Source organism: Arvicanthis niloticus, chromosome 11, assembly GCF_011762505.2.
Source record: "Arvicanthis niloticus isolate mArvNil1 chromosome 11, mArvNil1.pat.X, whole genome shotgun sequence".
NCBI lineage: Eukaryota > Metazoa > Chordata > Mammalia > Rodentia > Muridae > Arvicanthis > Arvicanthis niloticus.
The window spans coordinates 32393075-32416496 of record NC_047668.1 but is presented as its reverse complement, the minus strand read 5'-3'; the positions used below and the strand labels follow the sequence as shown (position 1 = coordinate 32416496).

At 38.8% G+C, this 23422-nt stretch overlaps 1 protein-coding gene across 16 annotated transcripts in view; it reads right to left on the bottom strand.

Annotated features, from left to right (window-relative positions):
• Hdac9 (histone deacetylase 9) overlaps positions 1-23422 on the bottom strand; it is an 824691-nt gene that overhangs the window by 14307 nt on the left and 786962 nt on the right. For all 16 annotated transcript variants that reach the window (XM_076941980.1, XM_076941976.1, XM_076941988.1 and 13 more), the window contains 2 exons: positions 21291-21375; positions 4614-4761 (listed from right to left, as the gene is read on the bottom strand). In XM_076941980.1, the coding sequence (XP_076798095.1) occupies positions 4614-4761; positions 21291-21375 (233 nt within the window). The remainder of the gene's footprint in view (positions 1-4613; positions 4762-21290; positions 21376-23422) is intronic.

Here is a 23422-nt window from a genome sequence, read left to right as displayed (position 1 = left end):
GAGGAAATAATAGATTTTGGGGGATACACTGGAGATAGATGGGAATGGGATAAGAGAGATCAGGTGGGGGGTTCGGTGGAAGGAGGAGGGAGAGAGTACTTGGAGAGACAGCTGGATTTGGGGCAGTGTAGTGCAGTGGAAACTCCCTGGAAACTACAAAGTTTCCCAGTGCTGTGGGATACAGAGCATTAACTGGCCATCTTCTATAACTAGGCAAGGCTCCCAGAAGTGGGACTGGGACACCAACCCAGCCACAAAACCTTCGACCTACAAATTGTCCTGCCAGAAAAGATGTCCTTGGGTAATGTTGGCATAGAACTTGTGGGAGTGGCCAACCAATGACTGGTCCAACTTCAGGTCCATGCCATGAGAAGGATCCTACTCTTTATATTGCCTCAGATGGCCCAGAAAGCCAAGATAGAAAGAAAAATGATTGGGGAAAGAAACCAATGAAATAATTTCTAATGATACTCTGTATACTTAAAGATTGGTGCCCAGTCCAATTGTCATCAGAGGGGCACGATCCAGCAACTGATGAGAACAGATGCAGAGACCCACAGTTAACCACTAGGTAGAACTCTGGGAACCGCCACTCCCCTGCCCCCCCCCCCCGCCACCAGAAGAGGGAGGAAGCACTGTAGAAACTGAGGAGTTGAAGAAACTGTAGAAACTATCAGGAGAACAAGACCCACAAAATCAAGTAAGCAGGAATCATATGGGCTCAAAGAGCTTGAAGCAGTGAACATGGACCCTGCATGGGTCTGATCTAGGTCCTTTGCACATACTTTATGGTTGTGCAGTTTGGTGTTCTTGTAGGAGTCCCCACAGTGGGAGTTGGGATGTGTCTGTGATTCTTTTGCCTGAGCCTGGGACCCTTTTCCTCCTACTGGGTGGCCTTGTCCAGCCTTATTATGAGTGAGAGTTTATGCCTTGTTTCATTGTAACTTATGACGCTGTGTTCAGATGATACAGATGATATCCCTGGGAGGCCTGATTTTTTTTAAGGGAAATAAATGGATTTGGAGGAGAGAGGAGATGGGGTGAGGTACTGGGAGAACTGGAGGGAGGGGAAAGGGCAGTCAGGATTTAATATATGAGAGGAAAATAGGAAAATCCACTCAGTGCTCTTTGTATGTGCAGGGGCTGTAAGAACAATCTCAGAGCATGGGTAGTTTTTAGTTAAGTCATTTAAAAGCACAGAATAAAGAGGAGGGATATTAAAAGATGAAAGAGAGAAAGACCAAGTCACTTTTAAAGACAGTCCTAACAGATCAAAACTTGATTATTTGACAGAAAGTTTTAAAGCCATCAGAGCACTGGAAAGATGTACCAAGTTCTTCTCAAAGAACACAAGTGTCAAGCCATCGCATGGCTCCCAGAAGAGCTATTAAACTGAAAAAGAAATAAAATTCATTTTTTTCTTTTTTTTTATTATTTTTTTTTATTAGATCTTTCATTTACACTTCAGATACCATCCCGTTTCCCCATTCCCCCCCCCCTTAGAAAACCCCTATCCCATGCCCCCTTTTCCTTTTTGCATTTATACATTTTTTTAAATAATGTTAATCATAGGCTTTATAAGTTTGGTATTGTTCAATCAGAGGTGTAACCCACTACCACTACCCAACCTAGATATATGATACCAAGGCTTGAAACTACCTCTTTCGTGAGAAAGATTATCAAACGTGGAAAATTAAATGATTTTCCAACCAGTGTAACAAATTAAATTCGTATAATGGAACATGACTTGCAGCAACTCAGACTGACAAGTGAACATCCAACTTTCACTTTTTGTTTCCAACTGAAAAAGGAAAATGATTCGGCCAAGACTTCTGGATTGCCAGCATGCTCCTAACACTTAATAGCTGGTCATCCTTAAGTCACTAGGGGCAGACCGACCTTTCCTCTAGGATGAAGTTGAAGGCTGCTACCAACTTTCTTAAAGTCAAAGCATCAAAACCCAAACAGCTACAAAAGCATAGCTCAGATCTTACAGGCATGCTATCCTGGCAAACAAGAAAGCAAACACACAGCACAACCTGCCTCGAAACAGTCTGCTGCACACAATCAAGCCTGTACTTTTATTTTTCTTTGACTCCCTCTCATGGGCAGGATCTGAGCCTTGTTTTCCACTCTCTGCTGACCCGCCCATCATTCCCTTCCCATTTAAGTCCTTGGCCACCTAAAAAGGACACATGACAGCTGTGTATCTGGGAACTATCCCTCACACGAGCTCCCACTGGCCAGTTTTCCCCTCATACTATATTTTTCAAGGCCCATAAGTGTGGTCATAAAGATGAAATGGTTGTTACCCCACCCCCCACTCAAGAAAATGAACAGAAAATACTTAAAATGGTTCTTAGCCAGGAGCATTTTATCCCTTATTCACTAGTGGTAAATGAGTCAGATATGAGTTGGCCAAGAAAAGGGCCGCCTTACCCAGAATCTGAGCTTGAAATGAGTCATCTCACTCCAAACACCAATATATCCTCCAAAATAACTGGCAAGAATTTCCTATAAAAAGAATTTGCCTTTGCTCTTTTCCATCTATTTAACTCTGATTTTTTTTTCTAATTTTTCAATTTCCTGTGTGATCACAATATTACATTCACAACAAAAGCCCAGGGGTATTGCCTTTATCTTTGCCTGCTGAGCAGGAAGACAATTCTGATAGCAATTCTTGGTCAATCTCTCCATTCCCCACCCCCATGTCTCCATCGTCTCTTTCATGAAGGTTGTACACAAATTAACTGAAACACAGGATCTGGTTCTAGAAGGTTTTTTTTTTTTTTTTTTTTTTTTTCTGCTTCTTTGTTGAATGAAATACAAAAACATAGAAAACAGTTCTAGTCAAATCATTCCCCCCCACCACAGGAAAAAAACAATCACAACTGGTATAATCTGTCTTAAAAGAATAAACAGACATGAAACCGGGCTTCCCCTCTGCCTTCCTGCTCGTCAGGACACTGTCACTCTCTGCATGCCATCAGTAGAAGGTTAGAGTCACTGTGGACTGAAGCTGGGTTTGTTCTTATAGATTATCAGAGCCAAGCACATGATTTACCACAGAATAAGAAAATATGCTTATATAGGCAACCCCAGCCAACGTGCCAAGATTTTTATATTGCGTGGGGTTCACAACATCTCATATTATTGTTAATTATTCCATGCTCCGCAATTTCATGGGCAGAACTACTTAGCATTCACTTCACCCAGGGTGGAATGTGTCTCATTTTTTTTTTTTTTTGTATTAAATGGCTTCTAAAGAATAGCTTTGCTCTTTTATATCCAACACTAACAGATGTTAGTTTCCTCAGTTTTATGGCCCTCAGATGACAGACAACTAACTGGTTTTGGCCTTGGGAATAATTGCAACACCTTTGGATTATGAACTTGGTTCAGTTCTTAGCTGGGAACAGCAGGGAGCTAGTTCATAATATCAAAAATGTAAAATACGTTTCCCCTTTTCCCTAGATATTTCAAGAGAATGTCTTCTAATTCAGCAATAATTCAGCAATGCTTCCTACATCGAGAGTCTTCTAAAATGCTTACAGCAAGAGAAAACAAAGACATAAAAGTGAAATCTCTTATTCGGTTGATCAACTTCTGGGGCTTAAACAAGATGTTAAATCCATTACACTTGGAGTACCCAGCGAAGGTAAGGAGCCCAGGCTGTTCACATTTGTGCATTTGGGGAGTGACAGTGTAATTGGCAGCGTTCTTACTGGTGGAGCGAGTTGGAGCTCCTTCTAAGAAGCAACTTAAAAGTGAGTGTGAGCCCCAGAGTTTCTTCTGAGTCTTGCCTGACACATGTCCTGAGAAAGGATGTCCCCTTGCAATCAGTTATGGAAAACACCAGTACAGTTTACCACGTGCAGTACACCAGGGACAGTGCATTGTAAGAAAATACTGAGTGAGGTGTGGTCATCATGATGAGAGAATGGGTAGGAAAATGTTACCACCTGACCATGATTTCTTAAAAAGTAAGTAAGCAAGCTCTCCATACAACCCCCCGCCCTCCAGAATCTATGTACATAGGAAAAGAAACTAAGAACATTCTCCTCTTATAGAATAAAATCAGGCTCAGTTCTCCTAGTCCTTTGTTAACATCCCTGTCTCCCTGACAAGCACCTTCCATCTTTATCCATTTAGACCTCAAGGAGACTCACATATGTAAAAAATGGCTGGTCCCCAACTAACATCACACACAGTTTCTGCCTTCCTGTGTTCCCTTTCTTATAGCAGAAATTTCAAATGTTGAGAGAAAGAAGGGGAACATCTGGGAAAACAGAGATAAGAGGAGAATTTAGATCCCAGGCAGCTCTTCCCACAGCCGATCTACAGTAAATTACCCAACAAGGAGTGATATTTCTCACTTTCAACCTCATCCTCTTTCTCTGGGAACCACAATCTCCAAGTCTGTTTTTCCAGGAAGAATGAAACAGCTGAGCTCTCCACAGCCTGGTCATATACTCTACCATCTGCGTCTTTGTAGACAACAGGTAGAGGAAGTAGAAGACTTGGGTGAAGAAGAATCAGAAGGAAAGTTTCAGAATGCCAGCAATGAGTCTAGACATCACTGACCACATTATCCCCCTATGTTGGATCCATACCTGCCATCTTCCTGAGCAAATTGCTGTTCCACATCTACAGTGAGGGAGGCTAGTGCAGAAACGGTCTCTGTCTCCTCTTGCAGCTGAGAAGCAGGCAGAGCACAGCCCCTTGAAACAGCCACCATCTTGATCGACTTCCAATACTTGCCTAGAAAAAAAATCCACATATTTTGTAGAAATTTTAGTTAGATAGATAGTAATCACAATATGATTACAGGTTCAAGTTCTTTCATTATTGAGCTGTACTTTGGTTTTTGAACTGCTATGATTAAGTCCTTTTCAGGGGATCTAAGAAGGCCAAGTGGTGAAGTACTCACATTCCCAAGCCAAGATCTCTGCCTTGCTTGGAAAACAGTAAAGCAAGGAATAATCCATGGCCCAATGAACTTGCTAGCAGAATGACGGCTGTCCCTACAACTAAATAAGCAGTCTCTAGGCATCATGCCCTTTGGGAAACCATCAAGAGACCTGGAAGTGGGAGTTCTCCTGGAGAAAAATGAACGAAATAGTAATGTCAAAAATTGCTACTTGAACAATTAGCCTTAAAAAAACAAAGTTGGAATAACAAAGAAAAAGAAAAGCCCAGAGATGCCAGCATGAATTGAACGGCACCTTTGCCAGAACAATCAGGTTTGTTAGTCCTGGATGTTCTTTCCTTCTCAACCTCAGGGTGTGTACTAGAACAATAATTCATTTAAAACTTTAATATATGCTCTCACTGATGTTGGAATTCTCATTCTCTCTCTCTCTCTCTCTCTCTCTCTCTCTCTCTCTCTCTCTCTCTCTCTTTCTCTCTCTCTCTCCTTCTTTCCTTCCTATTTTTGGCAGAGAGGAGAATGGGAGGAGAGTGGTTTTTTTTTTTTTTTTTAGACATGCCAGTTGGATAAGTTTCCAAGAGCAAAGGCAAAGGTTTAAGAGCTACTAAGATCCATTTTATTCTATTTATTTATGTTTTTTTTAATTGTTAAGTGTTGAGCAGTCTCAGAGACTCTTTCCAGACTCTAACAAGACTGTGCAGTTTAAAAATCTCTCTGTGGGTTCACCAATGAGGAAGGAAATTGGCATGCCAAGGGTTTGCTTCTTTTAAAACAAGAAGGTATTGCGTGAGAGCATAAGACAGACTAACATTAAACTGCAAAGTAGGCTCCCAGCTCTGGGTCCAGCTGTGTTTCTGGACAGCCTCAACATATGTCTATGGCTTACTGGAATTTCGTCCTTTGTAACTCTACTATATGGAAGAAGAGTCAATCTCTTTATCCATTCCTCATACAATCAAGACCTTCAGATGTAGATACCCACTGCTGCTATCCTGAAAGTCAGTGCAATTCTGACCATAGTATACGAAGCTCCAAGCTTTAAAATCTTACCAAATGACAAGTCTACCATTAGATTCACAATCACAAAAATAAATAAATAAATAAAAAATTGGGAAATTATTGCTGTGCCAGATTTCCCTGAGTCCACAAATGGGATGACCTTGTTGAGGAGTTCTTTTAGTTGATAGTACCAGTTCTGAATGCTGAAGGCTTCAGAGATTTCAAAGAGGGAGAGAAATAGCATAAATACTTACAGTGATGGCAACACAATGGAAAGCTGCTGGGGCCAAAATGATTTACTCGGGAATAAAATTGGAAACCAAGCAGAAGTCAATGGAACTAGATGGAAGAAGGCAGGATGCTGACTGCCCCAGAGAGAGAATACAGGATGCTGAGTGGGTTCTGACAGCTCCATGGTTTACTGAAGGCACAAGCATGACACAGGGTGAATATCGAGTTTAATGGGTGAGATCCTTTGGTAGGCAGGGGCTAGTTAACACACTGTCTTAAATACATCTGATATAGAGAACTGAGTTTTCTTTGTAAAAGATTGCTCTGGAGAGATCATGAAAGACAGATGGACAGATGATTTGAGTCCAAACAGGAAAGCCAATTTTACATCTTGCTGAAGTAGAGATGGAAAGGATGGCTAGAGTCAAAGGAAGCTTTGGAATAAGACTGAGGAGATCCTGACAGGGGATTAGGAAGGAGATTGCTCCAACTATGCCTGGGTTTATTCTTCAGTATCTATCTTTCAAGTTTGAAAGTTATCCCTGATTGACAGTTCTGGTCTAAGCCTTAAACTTCTTTACATTACCATGTCACTATTATCTCATCCAAGTTAGAAATTACATATTCCACCACTAAAAAGATAGATCTGTCTTGAGCCTCAGGAGATATCATTATTAAGCATTTTTTAGTACATGGTATCTACAAAGTTAGTGTAGACAATATGCCACATCTACAGTATCCAAGGGCTTGGCTTTTATTGCCAAACATCCTACATGTTTTTTTCAAGAAGAGGGCACTTGATCATGAAAAAAACCCAGACATATTTATATCTAGCAGATGATGAAGAAAGACAACATGAACTATTGATAGCAAACTTTTAGGAGAATTGCTGACAATACTGGTCATTTCAATGTTACTACATATACATGAGTAGCAAGAAGGCCTTAAATTGGTGAGACATTTTAAGATAGAGTTCATCATGTATAAAATATACTGCAAACTTAAGATTAAAGTTCAGCTTTATCCAAATATCTAAGTTGCTTATTCAGAAATAACCCAAAACATTCAATCTAAGCAAAGTCTACCAAAACAAAGGAAATAGTCACCATTAGTAATACAATGATAGGCCACTATCTGTATTCATAAAAGAGAAAAGTTTAAATAGAGGTAGCTACAACTCAGACAATAAAATGCATAGCTAACTCAAACCATGCAAATGATAGGCTATGTTTTTCACATGATGTATAGTTTTTTTTTTCTCTTCAGAAACAGATGTGCAAAAAAAATTGTATGGGAGTAATTACATCATTAGCACATAAGAGAAATGAGCTAAGGTCTTGGAGTTCTCAGGAACTGATATTCATAAAGTAAAATATTAGTAACCTGCCCCTACTGGTGTGCTCACTCCAATGCAATAAAACTGGCAGAAGAGAGGGGTTTTCCATTAAAACTGGAGGAACACCATCCCTTTTCAGTGCGATCCTTTATCCTTATTCGTTATTCCCACCATGTAAATCTTGTCACTTTTCAGCACTTAAAAAAAAAAAAAGAAACTACTTAGCCTTCACTATTCTGAATTTTTGTTTAATCTGGCAAGGAGAAAGTGAAGAATGAATCTATAATAAAAGCATAGAGAGTGGAATGCAGCCAGGCCAGAGCGGCAGGAGGAAAGTGTAGACAGTATTTCTGGGTCACAAAGGATGCCAGGAGGGTCTTGCAGGGATTGTGTGCCTGGAGGAAGAGCCAGATTACTCTTGGTACTGGCCAACTGGAATTAACAGGGAGATCTGTGGGGGGAATAACCCCTGACCTTGAAGCTTCTCCTATCAGAGTCCATTGTCAGTTTGAAACTTCTGGAGCTGCCAAAGCCCTCCTTTCACCATTGTGTTGGAAACCTTAGAGCTACTTGGGCATAGATTTGTAGATTTCACTTTCCTGCCATTTGACTGAGATCCCTTCACCTTTACACACTATGTGCTCCTAGGTAGAAGGCTGGTAACTGACTTCGACTATATCAACACTTAGTGTTTATGATAGGCCCAGACCCACCATTCTCTGTAGCTTCTTTTTGTTTGCAAGTTCTCCATCACTTCTTAATACTTGTTAAAAATCTGCACATTTTGGCTAAATGGGGAGTTTTATGAGGATCTAAAATATTGCATAGGTATAAAAAAAAGTACACTCTCAAAATTTGACATGAATTGAGTGACCAGTTAATGTTTTCATTAGCAAATTGATACAACTTTGCCATTAGTGGGACAATTTTTTTGAAGGTATAAAGGACAAAAATAAAAATCCTATTTCATGGGTTTGAATATCCATTGGCCAACAAATTATCTTTTATGTGAGAGATCTAGAAGTAGTGTTACTCAAATTTTATATTGACAGCTAAATTTCCTTTGAAGAAATAAAACTTTTATAAATCATATATATAAAAACACAATATCCAATTTCTTTATGGATAATCTAAATATTAACAAATAACATAAGCAAAATGTGGTGATTCACATAAGGAGTGGTGCATACGTTTGTGTATTTGCACACTTGGTTCTCAGATTGTAGTGCTGATTGGAGTGGTTTTGAAATTTCAGAGGGTTTTTGCTGTGGTTATGACAGACGGTATCGCTCTAGAACCAAAAGCCCAAATAAACCGTTCTTTTTCAAGTTGTTTTTGTCAGAGTACCTTAGCACAGTGACAGAAAAATAACTGACTCAGAATTATACTTCCTAGTAAATATTTTTCTGTGTTTCTCAGTTTATGGAGAGTCTTTATGCAAGGCTCTCTCCCTCAAACAGTTACTATCTATCAACACTGTTACAAAGAATATACTTTCTGTCTTGATGGATTATGGATACTACAGACTGCTTCACAACATTGCTTGCAACCTTCTACAGTACCAAATGTTATGGTTAATATCTCTGAAAGTTTTTTGTTTAAATTTACTGCTGGCTACATTTGCTGTAAAAGATTTACTTTCTATGCTTTCATTTGTTTAAATGCAATATGATCATTCTGTTGATACTCAGTGATTTTACTCATGTTAATTTGCTTGAGATTTTTTGAGTTCTTGGATCCAAGGATTGACATAGTTTTTATTGTAAACACTTTTTTTGTTATGTCTTTAAATATGTTTCATCACATGCTACTTCTTTGGAATTGCAACCATAGGCATGTTAGACTGGATAAGGCTCCTGTACCACTGACACATTTGTCCCTTTTCTCTTTCTTCTGGCAGGCTGATTCAGTATTTCTTTAACTTCACTGCTTCTATTTATTTGTTTTGTTTCCTGTAGTGTGACACCTGCACCAATACCTTGTGCTGCACTTTTTCTTTCTTTTACCAAAGAAGACATATAACATACAAACAATAGACATCAATATCATCAGAGTAATGCAAATAAAGCCATGGTGAGATTTCACCATGCACCCTTCTGTATGCAGAAAGCCCAAAGATACAACATCAATCTTCAGTGAGAATGTGGGCCACTTGGAAATTCTTTGCTGGTGGGAATGCAGAAAGGCACAAGCTCTGTGAATTGTACAGTGGGTCTTTAAAAAAGTTTATAATAAAGTTTCCATTAGAGTGATAAATCCTACTTCCAGGTATTTACTCTAGAGAAATTAAAGTTTGTGCTTACACCAAAATCTGCTTATGAATAGTCATAGAATTTCACATAGAGTTGCCTGAACTAGAAGTGACCCTGTTGTTTCACAATGGATAAGTAAACTGTGCTTTATCTGGACAATAGATGCTACTCAATGATAAAATAAATGAACTACTGATACAGTCAGGAAGAGGCATGGGGTTTGAATGGATTCAACACTAAAATAAATCAGATGCAAAAGGGCACATATTTTTACTATTCCATTTATTTATTTTCTGGGAAAGCTGAAACTATAGACTAGAGAATAAATTAATGGTTACCATGAATTTAGCATGGTGAAAGAGATGACTATATACAAACAATTATGAGGAGACTTTCAGAGAACTGCTGAGTTAACACTATGATGTCCCCCCTCTCCCTGCATTTGGGTTCAAGGCCACCTGCTCTGACACTCCAACTACTGATCTGGAATTCAGAAGAATGAACTGTTTCTTTGTTTTGCCTTACTGAGTGATCAATTACCTGTTTGTCTATAACTGTCCAGACCAGTGCTTGGGAATATTGAATACAAAACTTAATAAAATATGGCTTTTTACTCTATGTGGAATTAAAGCAAATCTATACTGGTTGATATATGATTCTATACATTTACAAATAACAATTATGTATACTTAAAGTTATACAACTTACTTGTTAATAAAAATACATTTTAGTGTTTATAAATTTCTGACAATAACTAGGGTATGGGGAAACTCCAAATGGAAGATAAACGTTGATGTGACTAATTATATCTTAAAGGGAAAACAGCATGCTAACAGGAGAGTAAAGAGCTAGCCTAAAGAATTTTTAAAATATAACTTGGAGTAGATGGTACTAGCCAAGGACACAAAGACTATGCTCTAATTTGTGTACTGTTTCAGGTGGTATGGATTAGCAATTCTGAAACTGCTTCATATGCATATGAGTTAAATATAAGTAGCTATATGACAGACTTCTCATTTTTAGGGGGAAGGCATAATAAATAGGGAAAGATAAAAGGTGAGAATAACACACACACACACACACACACACACACACACACACACACACACACATATATATATATATATATATATCTATATATATACATATATATATACATATATATAGATATATATATACCGTCAATAAGAATGATGCCTTCCAAGCATCTCCTTTCCCACCTATGCCTGACAAGGCTATCCTCCCCTACATATACAGATGGAGTCATGGGTCCCTCCCTATGTGCTCCCAGGCTGGTGGTTTAGACCCTGAGAGCTCTGGTTCATTGGTATTGTTGCTCTCCTCATGGAGCCACAAACACTTTCAGCTCCTTCAGTCTTCTCTCTCACTTCTCCTTTGGAAACCCCTTGATCAGTTCAATGGTTAGCTGTGAGCATCTGCCTCTGTATATGTCAGACTCTGGCAGACCTCTAAGGAGACAGCTATATCAGGCTCCTGTCAGCATGCACTTCCTGACATCCACATCAGCTTCTACCTTTGGTGACTGCACATGGGATGGATACCCAGGTGGAATGGTCTCCAGATGGCTTTTGGTTTCTGTCCCACACTTTGTCTCCCTTGAATCAGAGTTTGTTTTTTAATGATGGGAGGAATTACATAGTGCTTTGTTGTTGATGGAAGCAATGTCTCCAAGAATACAGATTGGTGGCTGGTATTTATTCTAAGAAGGTTGCTGACATTCGAGGAATGGAAGGAAAGGTCAGCTAAAGGAGAGCGAATGAGGAAAGGATGTTTGAAAGGCAGAGAAAGTTAACCTGAGACACAGTGGGATTGTAATGGGTTCACTTGAGTTTCATGAGGAGAACGGTACAACAAGTCCATCTTGTGGAGACCTGTTTGTTTGAGTCTAGTGTTGCAAATAGTCATTGTAGAACTAATCCAAACTTTACATATTTGTAGGTTGTTAAGAGAGATGGACAGAGCTGTGCTAATGTAGACTGAAAAGTAGAAAGTTGACTCATTTTAAATATTATGACATTACAGCTATACACAAGACTCAGAGAAGGAGAGAATGGGATGATGAATGAGGAGGAATAAGGACAAAACTAGGAAGTACCCCAGAGTCCTGGAGGTGCAGATCAAGCATGGCATGCATGTGGCCTAACACAGTCGTGTATCCATCCTTGGCAGAGACACAGTTGCTAGTGCTGGTTTATGATTTAGTTTTCAGTCTTCCCTCACATCTGCTAAGACAATAATAGAGGTCATCTGATGATCAGCCAGACTATTATTTCAGTAAAGTACTATGGAGTACTGAAGGAGATTGGCCAGTCATCATCCTTTGATCCTATGATTATATCCTTCATATCTAACCCTAAAAATAATGCTGGACCACTTCATTTCTTACTTTTGCTTACTCTCCCTGATGGTATGTATCCCTATGTTTTAGATTTTATGAATTTCTCTAAACAGGTTATTTAGTTAAAGTTCATATTTTGTTGAACCCAATGCTCCTGGGCACTGAAGATTTAAGTTAGGAATACTTGCTTCCAGAAAATAAGTTCACTAATTTCTTCTAGCAGCTAAGAGTTAAATAACGAAAACCTTGTTTAAGGCCCATTAAATGCCTATCCCAGCATTTGCCAGGTCTCCAGAGCTTGTACATCTGTTGCGCTCCACCATGTGCTCACATACCCTACTTTCTGTCAGTGTCACTGTCCATTGCCCCTTGGCACGTCTCACCTTACTGTGCTTTCCTTTTCTATTCTCTTTACCCACATCATAGAAAGTTCAGTGATATATTAAAATTTATTCCCTTTCCATATACTAAATCTCTTTGAATTTTAGGTGGAGCCTGTTAAAAGTTTCTGTCTATTACACCTGTGACAGGAAGTTTGGGGGTTCTGACTTTACTTAGAAAATAGGGTAGAGACTGATAGGTCGGCCACAGAGATGCTTAGATAGCATGAAAACAAATGTTAAGATCACAGAGGATGAAATCTTAGGTTTCCTGTTTCCTATTAAAAGTCCTTCAACAACATGCCTGGCCTTGTGAGGTCTCTAGTGGCTATGAATGGTTTCGTTGCAGAGGTATGTAGGGACACCAGAAAAATATATGCAAATACACAGCACGTGCTTTTCCCTCAAACCTGACCTTCTAGTGTTTTTGTCTCAGCTAATGGGGTCCTAGAGGTATGAGAAACTCACCTGCCTATGAACAGTTTAGGGTGCTCTTTCCCAGAACACTCCTGTTGTTAAAGACGTTTCAACTCAGACACATACATGATTTTATTTATCCGTTTGGTTTAATTACTTTTGACTTGGAAGAAATGTGAATGAAAGTTTCTGTAACTGCAGATGCAATTAGAAACAACTAAGTTACCAAACCAAGTTAAATCTCTAAGCAGATGGAACATTTTTTTTTTTTTTTTTTAATTTGGGTGCATTTTAGAGGTGGGGCTCCTCCACACAACAGTCAGAATTTCAGTGTTTCAAAAGAATGGTGAATTAGAAAGTCAGGATCAACTTTGAAAGAGTCCTGTGAACACATTTGACCTGGCTATGATACAAATGAGGGTAGGTGGGGTTACCAGTGCAAGAATGCCCAACACTGCTTTTCTTCAATGAAGGTCTGCCTGGCCCAGGGCTATAACATCAAGGCCTCTGTCTCAAGCCAAAGGCTCTATGACAAATCACAGCTCACACCTGACAATAGTCAGGGGTTTAAACTCAACAGGGCAGGGACTTGAAATTCTGCCAACCCTTGCATTTTTTTCTGATTACATTTGTTTTACAAGTTTACAAGGGGCTCCAGAGTGGACCCAGAGCTCTGTGGCTCCTTGGAATTTGGCACTGGGCTTCCAAACCTGACTATGGCTCAACCTCAATTAGTCTGGACAACTAAAATTCCAGTTTCTAAGTCAAAGTGATTCCCCGCCCCCAAGTAAGTCAACTTTGAAACAGATGGGGAAGAGGGGGATGTGCACACAGAAATCGAAGCAGGAAGAGTGGGTTCACCTGTGAGCCAACAGAACACAGTGGCTCGGCAGGAAGACTGTGAAGCAGATCTGCTGGGTTCATGATCTTGTTTCTACCTACTCATTAGTTGTGTGGCTCAAGGAAACCTAAGTAACCCAATGGCCCTCAATTTCCTTAAAGTGGCAATGAGACAAGGCTCACCTTATTGAGGTGTTGGAAAAAGTTCATTGTTAGGCGGTATTGGTGAGAGTCTGAGGAGACAATGAACACTTAATAACTGGTAATTTGAATATTTGCTAATAGCTTACAATATTTGTCTTGTATAAATAATTTTATTCACTGGCACTCTATAACGTCACTATAGAAAATAGATGCTTGGAACAAAGCTAACATTCCCCCAACACTCAAGACTCAGCAAAACTTTTTTTTTTAAGCCTAATTTCTTTGTTTCCTTTCAAGCCCTGTTTCCTTCACTACTTTCAATTTCACGAGGTAAACTATTGACATCTTCTGTTTTCAAAATCAGAAAAATCTAAAAATTATTTTTCTTCTTCATGCCACCTAATGACCTTATGCTAATTCTATTTTGGAATTGAGCCAGTCAATAGGCCCTATATATCTCCTGGTCTTGATTTAGGCACAATAAACTTTTAAGACTTATTAATTTAAATTATGTATAAGTTTGTGTTTATGTCTTTGTGTGAGTATATGCATAAGAGTACTGATGTCCAAGGTACCCAAATATATGGAATCCCCTGGAGCTGAAGTTGACAGATGGTTTTGAGCTGCCTGTCATGGATCCTGAAAACTAAATCCAGATCCTCTGGAAGAGCAGCAAGTACTCTGAACACCCAAGCCATCTGTCCAGCACCTACTACCTTGTAAATGAAGGCCTGATGGTGCTTCATTCTGGCTTGGAACCAAACTTTAAATTCCTGAAAGCAAAAAGTCCCTTTCCACCACTCCACCACTGTACCCTCTTACTCTTCTCCCCCGGATCTCAGGAGAATGGAGATGTAGGAGAGAGGAAAAAAGAAAAATTGGAAGAAGAAGAAGAAGAAGAAGAAGAAGAAGAGGAGGAGGAAGAAGAAGAAGAAGAAGAAGAAGAAGAAGAAGAAGAAGAAGAAGAAGAAGAAGAAGAAGAAGAGAAAAAGAAGAAAAGAAGAAGAAGAAGAAGAGAAAAAGAAGAAAAGAAGAAGAAGAAGAAGAAGAAGAAGAAGAAGAAGAAGAAGAAGAAGAAGAAGAAGAAGAAGAAGAAGAAGAAGAAAAAGAAGAAGAGAAGAAAGACCAAAAGGAAATAGTATGGGACAATAGCTCTGTGGAAATGTTTAGTTTGGGCAGGCATGTGATGTGTAGTCAAGTTGCTAGTCAACTACATGATGAATTACTAATTGCATTTGAAATGTAGGGAGATGGATGTGTACATGAGCTCTTGAGGTAAAATATTAGGTAATTTCTTTCACATCAAGTGATATATGCCACTTCCTATTAGATGGAAAACAATCAGAATTATCTCCTAGATGTGTGATGTAAATGTCTCTTCCAAGTGAAGGAAGATGTACAGTATTTCAGGGATGGGAGATGGCAGCTGGAATGGCATTGCAGAGGAATGAAGGCAGTGGTTGTTACCTTTCGAGTAAGTCTTCACTTACTTTAAAAAACCATCTTCATTTATTGCTTTCCAGATATCTTTTGAACTAAGAGACCTGAATGGCTCATATTCTGGCTATCAATTCTCATGTACAGTCATTGGTGTTTCTTATTTTGTCAGCTAGGTGTCTCCTATTGGAAACAGAGTATAAATAAAATCAGCCAAATTAGCCTTCTTTTTAATCATTGATTTATACGCATCAATGTTTTCTTCTAAAGATAGTTTCAGAACTAGAGGTTGAGCTAGAATAAGAAAAAACAAAAGAAAACAAAACAAAAAAGGAACAGGAAAAAAACTTCAGAAGAGCAAGAAGAGGTGGGAGATGTTCACTCAATAACACACATGCCAAACAGAAAGCAGAAGCAGTTATGAGGACGAATAGGTGTCAGACGAATTTGCCTTGTTGAGCAAAGTCTGTTTCTTATTTTTCTAAAATACAGAAGAGTGTATCTGAATCTTGCTCACCACACTATGCTCAAGCACATACTTATTTTCATCATTCTCCTGTATCAAAGAAAATCATCTCCCTTTGCAAATTGGCTTAAAGTTGGGTACACTTGGATAGCTGTATACACACTTTGTTGTCCCTAAATAACATTCTGCAAGTGTGTTTTAAAAGGTAGGTAACAACAGTAATGTCCTACTTACTTTTTTCTTGTTATTATAAGACACTATGACAGAGGCAACTTATAGAAGAAAGACCTTATTGGAACTTACAGTTTTAAAGGATATGTCAATGACCATCATGGCCAAGAGCATGGCAGCATGAAGACATGCAGAACACTGAAGCAGTAGCTAAGAGCTCACATCTCATCTCTAAAAAGCAGGCTGAGAGGAAGAACTAACTGAAATAACATAGACTTTCAAAACCTCATAGTGTGCCCTTAGTGACACACCTCTTTCAACAAGGCCACACCTCCAAATTCTTCCTAAACATTTCCACTGACAGAACACCAAGCATCTAAACACATGAACCTATGGGATCATTCTTATTCAGACCAAAGCAACAAGATTTACATGTAGGAGAAATGAAAGTTCATCTTTTATCTATGTGATGTATTTGATAAGAACACATGACAAAATTAAAAAGACTGTTCCTTCCTCATTTTGACTTAGTTGGCAAAATAAAGAATCCTAATAAAATTCAAATTATCCAACAAAAGAGAATGCTTATAGTGGAGAAAAGATAAAAGTGAGGTTTCAGGGAGAAATTTCCACATTTCTTGTATAATTTTATTTCTTATCCCCCTAACCCATCCCCCCTAGTGGCTCCAATTCAGAAAGCAGGGTGGTGATGCTTGCTCTGATATTCCTCTTAAACCCTTAAATCCAAAGAAGTGGTTTTCTCAATGTTCATATGATTGATGACTAGAAGAGAGGATTATAGAGGGATTCATATCATTTTAAAATTCACCACTTTGTATTTTTCAACTTGTCAGCTCCAAACTACTAGATGGTTGGAGCAATTATAAAAAAGAATCCCAAAATCCTTGTGCAGAGATACATTTTCTTGATCCAAAATCAAAAGACACTATGATTATCACATAGGAGCTCCACAAAGTTGGTTGTCACTTACAGAGCATAGTCTTACTAAAAAATTAAATGAGGGGAGATTGTGTCTCTATACTTCGACTTCTCATATTTTTGGGGTTTCGCACATGAAAATCAGTATCATTTGTTATGTTTTTAGAACTTAAAATTATACTCTTTCAAGCTGAATAAATTTGATTTTCTGGAAAATTCAGTTCATGGTTCTTCTATCGTAGTCTCAGTGAAGTTGTTGTCATGGAGCACCATTACTAAATGAAGAAATGAAGAACAGGATCAGAAGAGCCTATGTCCTGATGTGCTATGGAGAAGCAAGGGAGATTTTGGGGTCACATTGATGCTATAAGCTGTAAGCATGGGTTTGGGGGAAACAACACACACACACACACACACACACACACACACACACACACACACTGTACTCTTCTTTTGTTCTGGCCTGACTCCTCCCAGGCAATGCTTGTTGGTCACTGCTGCTGTGTAATCAAGGGCCAGACTCAGGCCTGAAAATCATGTCTTCCAAGATTGTCAGTGGAAAGAGTTATACACAAAAGTAGTTTGTGTCTTCACAGCAGGACTGACTCATCCTTGTGGGTTTTGAAGTAGGAAGAAAGGGGTTTGCATGGCTTTTGTTTGCTTTTCTTAATTCCCCTGTATTGTTGGTGGGCATAATTATATTAAGGTACCTTAAAAAGCTACGTAGTCTAAACAAAGAAGAATGGAACAAGAAATTACTGGTCAAACAATGAATTTTTTTTTAGGAAAAATATTTGCAAAGCACCTGTGCATGACAATCATTGCATGAAAGTTTAAATGAGTAAGATCAAACAAAAAAAAATATCAGTGACACAATTTCTGCTGTGAGTGGACACAAAGCTAAATGAGCATGTACTATGAGGGCTTCCTCATTAAGACTGAATTACTATTCCTTTGTCTCTGTGTATCACATTTTTAATCTGTTCTTTGTTGTCAGACAATCAGGTTTTGCTCTTATCTCTCGGCTATTCTGAATAGTGTTGTGATGAACACTTAAATGCTGATATTTTTAGATCCTTTTCAAGTTATTTTTGATAATATTCAGAAGACAGATCATATATATGGTAATTTTACTTTCAACTTTTGGAGGGCAAAGAAAAAATTTGAAATATGTTGCCAGCCATACGCTTTCATTTCTTTGCAAAGATGGTTGAACCTTATATACCATTCATTATCATGAGATATATGTAGACTATAATCTATGAGGGGGGTGGGTGTGCTTCACCTGTCAAGATAAGTGAATACCTTTCTGCATACTTATATCATTTGCATCTTCAGCTGAATGAACAATCTAAGCAAGGATAGGACCACAGGGATGATCCTGCTGCAAAACACACCAAAGAAGCATTTGGCCAGGCAGTGGGCCAATGCTAATCAAAGCATCCAGCACCTGCATACCCTCAGCTGGGGGCTCAGTTCTCAAAAAGAAGTGCACAGAAGGCCTGTCAGCACCTTGTTGTGTGCCTTGGGAAAGGACTCTCTAGGAACGTGCCTGAATGTTTCCCACATGCTAAAGCCCACTTCCCAACATTTACATAGCTCCAAAGTGCAGCACAGAATCCTTCAGAACTTGGGCTAGGAGGTGGGCTAAAACTCAAACAATTCATTGAGCTGAAAGGAGGACCCCTGTAGTACTCGGAGACATATGTGAAAAAACAGTGCACATTTTAAAAGGAGCGCGACTTTTGTGGCCCATTTCTTAGGAGTAAGGTCCATGGCCTCAGAAGGACCCCATGCCTGGATCACTTTTCTGCTCTGAGCTTCTCAAAATTCTTAACGTAGCTCTAACAAGGAAAAGAGCCACATGTTTTCTTGTTTCTTTCTTTGTTAGTCCAGTTTTGTAGCCATACTTGACTATTTTCCATGCAGAACCAGAAATGAAGAACCTAGTCAAGGGTCCATAATCCTCCAAGGCACTTAGCATGAAAAAGTAAAATGGGGATTAGGGAGAAGTAGAAGAAAGAATACAGTCATATTTTGTAGGGAAATTGAATATTGTGCATTGAACTCAACGCCCATCATTTTAGCTTCCCTAGTCAATATGAAGTTTTCCACTCTAAAATACCTACTTCATCTGGCTATTCCACAGACTTTCTGTATTTTCTTCTCGTTCTTTTAGTCTGAAAGAGCAGCCTAAAAGACATATACACTTAGAACCAATAGAAATGCAGCCCGGTGTCAGTGCACAGTGCTGAAGGGCTGTGTCTTTACTGATTTTCACTTGTCCCCATGCTCAGAAGTCACTTCCAGAGTTCTGTCTGTCTGTCTGCCCCTTTACTACCTTGTCCTACCACCATTCATCCTCCTCCAAACCACAATTGAAATCCAAGTTTGGGTGAACTTCATCACAGAACTGGTTATATTATTTGCATGACCTAGGAAACAATGGGGAGGGGGGTGCACTTACTAAAAACTTCCTAAGAATTATAAGGCAGCAACAACAAGAGTAGTGACTCAAATATGGACCATTCTAAGCTTAGGATCTGCATGATACAGGCCAAAGGGCAATGAAGTCCAATCCTCCATGGCCAGACTATAAAATACATGCTTTATTTAAGCAGTCCCTTTTAAGGAGCTTGGCTAGCTCCCGTGAAGCTAGGGATAAATTCATTTTCCTAGAGGTGCATGCTATCTGAATCCATAAATAGAACCAGGTTGGATAGCTGTCTGGTTTCTAGACAGAGCATGGGGATCTTCATTAGGAGTTGACGAAAACATTGGTTCATTATGACATTGAAGAATGTGACTCCAGTGTCACCTATTCAAATCTACCTACACTCAAGTTCTAAGCTTCCATTCACCTCAAGCCTCCCCTTTGCTGAAGAAGGAAGCTGTTTTATTGTCATTGCCTCAGTTTCCTCCAGAGAGCATGGAGTTGGTGTTAGAGATTTTATTCTATTTCATTCACCAACTGGACAGTTAAAATTTTTGCAGCCACAATCTCCTCCACCTTCTCTTCTCTTCTTTCTCTCCCTCTCGCTCCTCTCCCTCTCCCCACTGCTTTTTCTAACCTTCGTGCCTTGACAACTTCTCAGCACATAACAAAGACATTCTTAAATGCTAACAACACACGGGAAGAGTTTCCTGTGAACACTCTCTGTATATAATGGCAAAAGAATTCTTGGAACTAGAAAACAGCACACGTGAAAACTGAGCTCTCTTTATAGTGCCAATAACCTATACAGAGACATCGAATCAGATCTGGATGAACATGAGAGGGATGTCATAGATCATCCAAAGAGTCCTTCTCAGGGATCTGGAATGGCACTCACTGGGCCCTTCTGGTTGACTCTAAAAACAAGAGTCACAGTCTTGAGCAGTTTGTCTACTAGAGCTGATGAGCACGCCTAAGTTTGTGTTTGGAGGCAGTCAATTCCTATACCTTACCTTTATGCCAATAACTTTGCTCTCTAATATTTAAATATTTATTTTTCTATTCTCTGAAAGTCTTTAAAATTTAGCACTCACCCCAGTTACATAGTCAATAAGCATCCAGTGGATGCCTATAGGCCACATTCCACACATGTGTGAGATGAAAGTGGAGGTTTACTTGAGTTTGTGTATGACATTATTGGCATCAAAATAATGGGAATATAACCGTTCTTTTCATAATCACACCTCACACTCCCATCTCCTGGTTGCCACTGTGCAAGAGAAGACAGGGACTCTTACATATGGCAAAAGTTTTTTAGTGGTGTAGAAATTCGTGCTTCTGTGGGAAATCAGAAAAGCTAAGGGTTTTTGTTCTGTTTTGGTTTGGTTTGGTTTTGGGTTTTTTCTTTTTTTTTTTTTTTTTTCTTTTTTTGTGATCATCATTAGAAGCCACTTGTACCATTATGCATTTCTCTTTGTGATAACCTTCATGTCAATCTATAGTCAGGGATGTTGACATCTGTAAAGGTAATTGTCTAATAAAAAGTTTGCCTTACCAAGCCAGAGTGAGGCTTTGTCATGGTGACACTTTCTCATTCATTTTCCTTCCTTGCCAGACTTAAATCCAGGACATAGTTGGCAAATCACAACACATTTAGGTGATAACTTACTCTTAGTTAAAACTGTACTACACAGTCACATTTTCTAAATTTATTTCATTGTTCTAGGTCACTGTTCAGTGGTCGAAATAATTTTAAGTACATAGAAAGCACGAGAAGAACAAGATTCTGAGGCTAAGTTCCGAGTTATGACATCAGATAAAACCATCACAAAGTAAAGCAAATATTTCAATAAAATATATGTGCAAATTAAAATAATTATGTTTGTGCTTGGATTCCCACTATAATTTCAATGAGTCTGAGCTAGTTAAAGGTGAAGAAGAAACCGAAGACATACTTTGGATTTCAATGGTCTTCTGTAAAGAAGCGGCTGCATTCGTATTCACGGTCTGATGGAGAAAATCTTCCTCAAGAAGTCCAGGCTGCAAGAACAGGAGGAGAGATCATGGCAGAACGTGAGAATGTCATAGTGAGCAGCACAGAAGCAAAGCAAGCAAGTGAACAAGCTCGTCCTCAGCGGTCTGCTCCAAGAACTGCTTAACATTTTGCTGACATCAGGTCCCCAGGTGTAGTTGGTTATATTTTATGTCTCCTATCCATATAATTAAATTCCAAGGAGTTTTTCTATTGGTCTCAAGATTAATGTATGGAGATCCTGAAGCAGGTGCACATCTGTGTATTAGTCATTTAAACTCTGAGTTATTTGTATAATTTTTTTTTTTTAGGTTCCTCACAAACCAAATTCCATCATGATGGTATCAGCCGTTGAGGCCATGAACTAACTCTCAGGGAAGTTGTGTCAGATAGAGTGGACAGTCTATTATCTGTATTTCAGCAGTGCTTTCACATTTAATTGTCTTAAACATTAAATACTTCCTGGTTGAAAGTTATGAGGCATGTTCTTTGAATAAAGAACTTTTCTTTTGAATAAAGCAGGAGCAAAAACTATATTAAAGAAGCCAGAGGAAAGAACAGCACAGCTCCATGTATCTTCTACCTTATTCAAAAACCACACTCATGTCAGCCTCAAGCACAGAACAAATTCCTTCTGTGCAAATCTATCATGATCTTCTGGAATTACACTGATTTTTAATGGAGGAATTTGGCACACATTGCTGGAAATACAGGAGAGCTTCTGATATTTTATGTCTCATCTCTATTAGAATCATGTCTGATGATGCAGATCCCAGACACATGACTATGAATGTACTGCGGGGTATACTAGTTGCAAAAAAAATCTTCATCTAGTTTTGGGGACACAGATAGCAAGCAAACAATAGCAGCAAGACAACACACCCTAAAAAGCCATTTTCCTAGAAAATTCAAGGTAATAACCTCAAATAAGATGTGGGCATGGTTAAACACAGTGGCATGCCCAGAAACTGCTGCCTCTAGACGTACCAAAGAATAAACTCATCCAAGATTCTTCATCTGGAGGAAGAAAAAAAGTCCTAAGTGATTATAAATTTCCACTGCATATGTGAGTGAATCTCACCCCCAGGGTCTCTCTGTGTTGATTATTCCATACTTCAATCATGGGATTGAAAACAATAGCACCTTTCTTCCAGATGCCACAGGATAACAGAGTAGCTCGGGGATATTTATACATGAGTAAATTCACCAAATATAACTTTGTAGAGTGTTTTTCTTAGCTGCCAAAGAAAATGCTTTACAACATCAAAAGGTCTATGTGCAGTACAGTTTAGTGACGGAGAAAACACCACTGTACCTAAGTCAATGTCAATGAAAGGTTATGAAATCTTAAATTTGGTTAAAATTGTTTTTTAAAAAGCAGATTGTATACTTCAGATTGTATCTTTAAAAATACGTTATCCTGATACACCTCTCATCTCAGAGGAGCGATTGAATCATATACTGAAGGTCCCTTGGAAAATGCTTTCTTAGGCATTAGACAGGGTTGAGTGAGCCACTTTCCTCATATGCAAACTTTCCCTTCCATTCACTGCATTATCAGAAACTAGAGAGAAATAATTTTTTCATAGCAATAAAATGCTTCAAAAACCCACTTCATTTTAGAACTTATATGCAAGATTGGCACAGTTAGTTCTATCAGAAAAAACTGTCCTGAGACTTCAGATTAAAAAATGCTGATAAATAGAACTGTGTTGGATAGGGAAAGAAAACTAGAGACAGATTCAAAAAAAAAAAAAAAAAAAAAAAAAAAAAAAAAAAAAAAAAAAAAAAAAAAAAAAAAAAGAAAGAAAGAAAGAAAGCCCCACTTCTGCAACTGGAGCACCCTGAGGTCTGTGGGCTTGTTTTTAAGTCCTGGGTAATATAGAAAGTATATGTGGTTCAGCACGTTGAGTATGAAAACACAAACACATCTAAACCCACAATTTGGAGTCTTCAGTTAGATGCCATGAAGTTGTGCTTACTTGTAAAAGCAACTCAGAGAATTAAGGAAATTAAATTGATCATTTAAGCCTCTCAAACCATTTCCTCGAATGT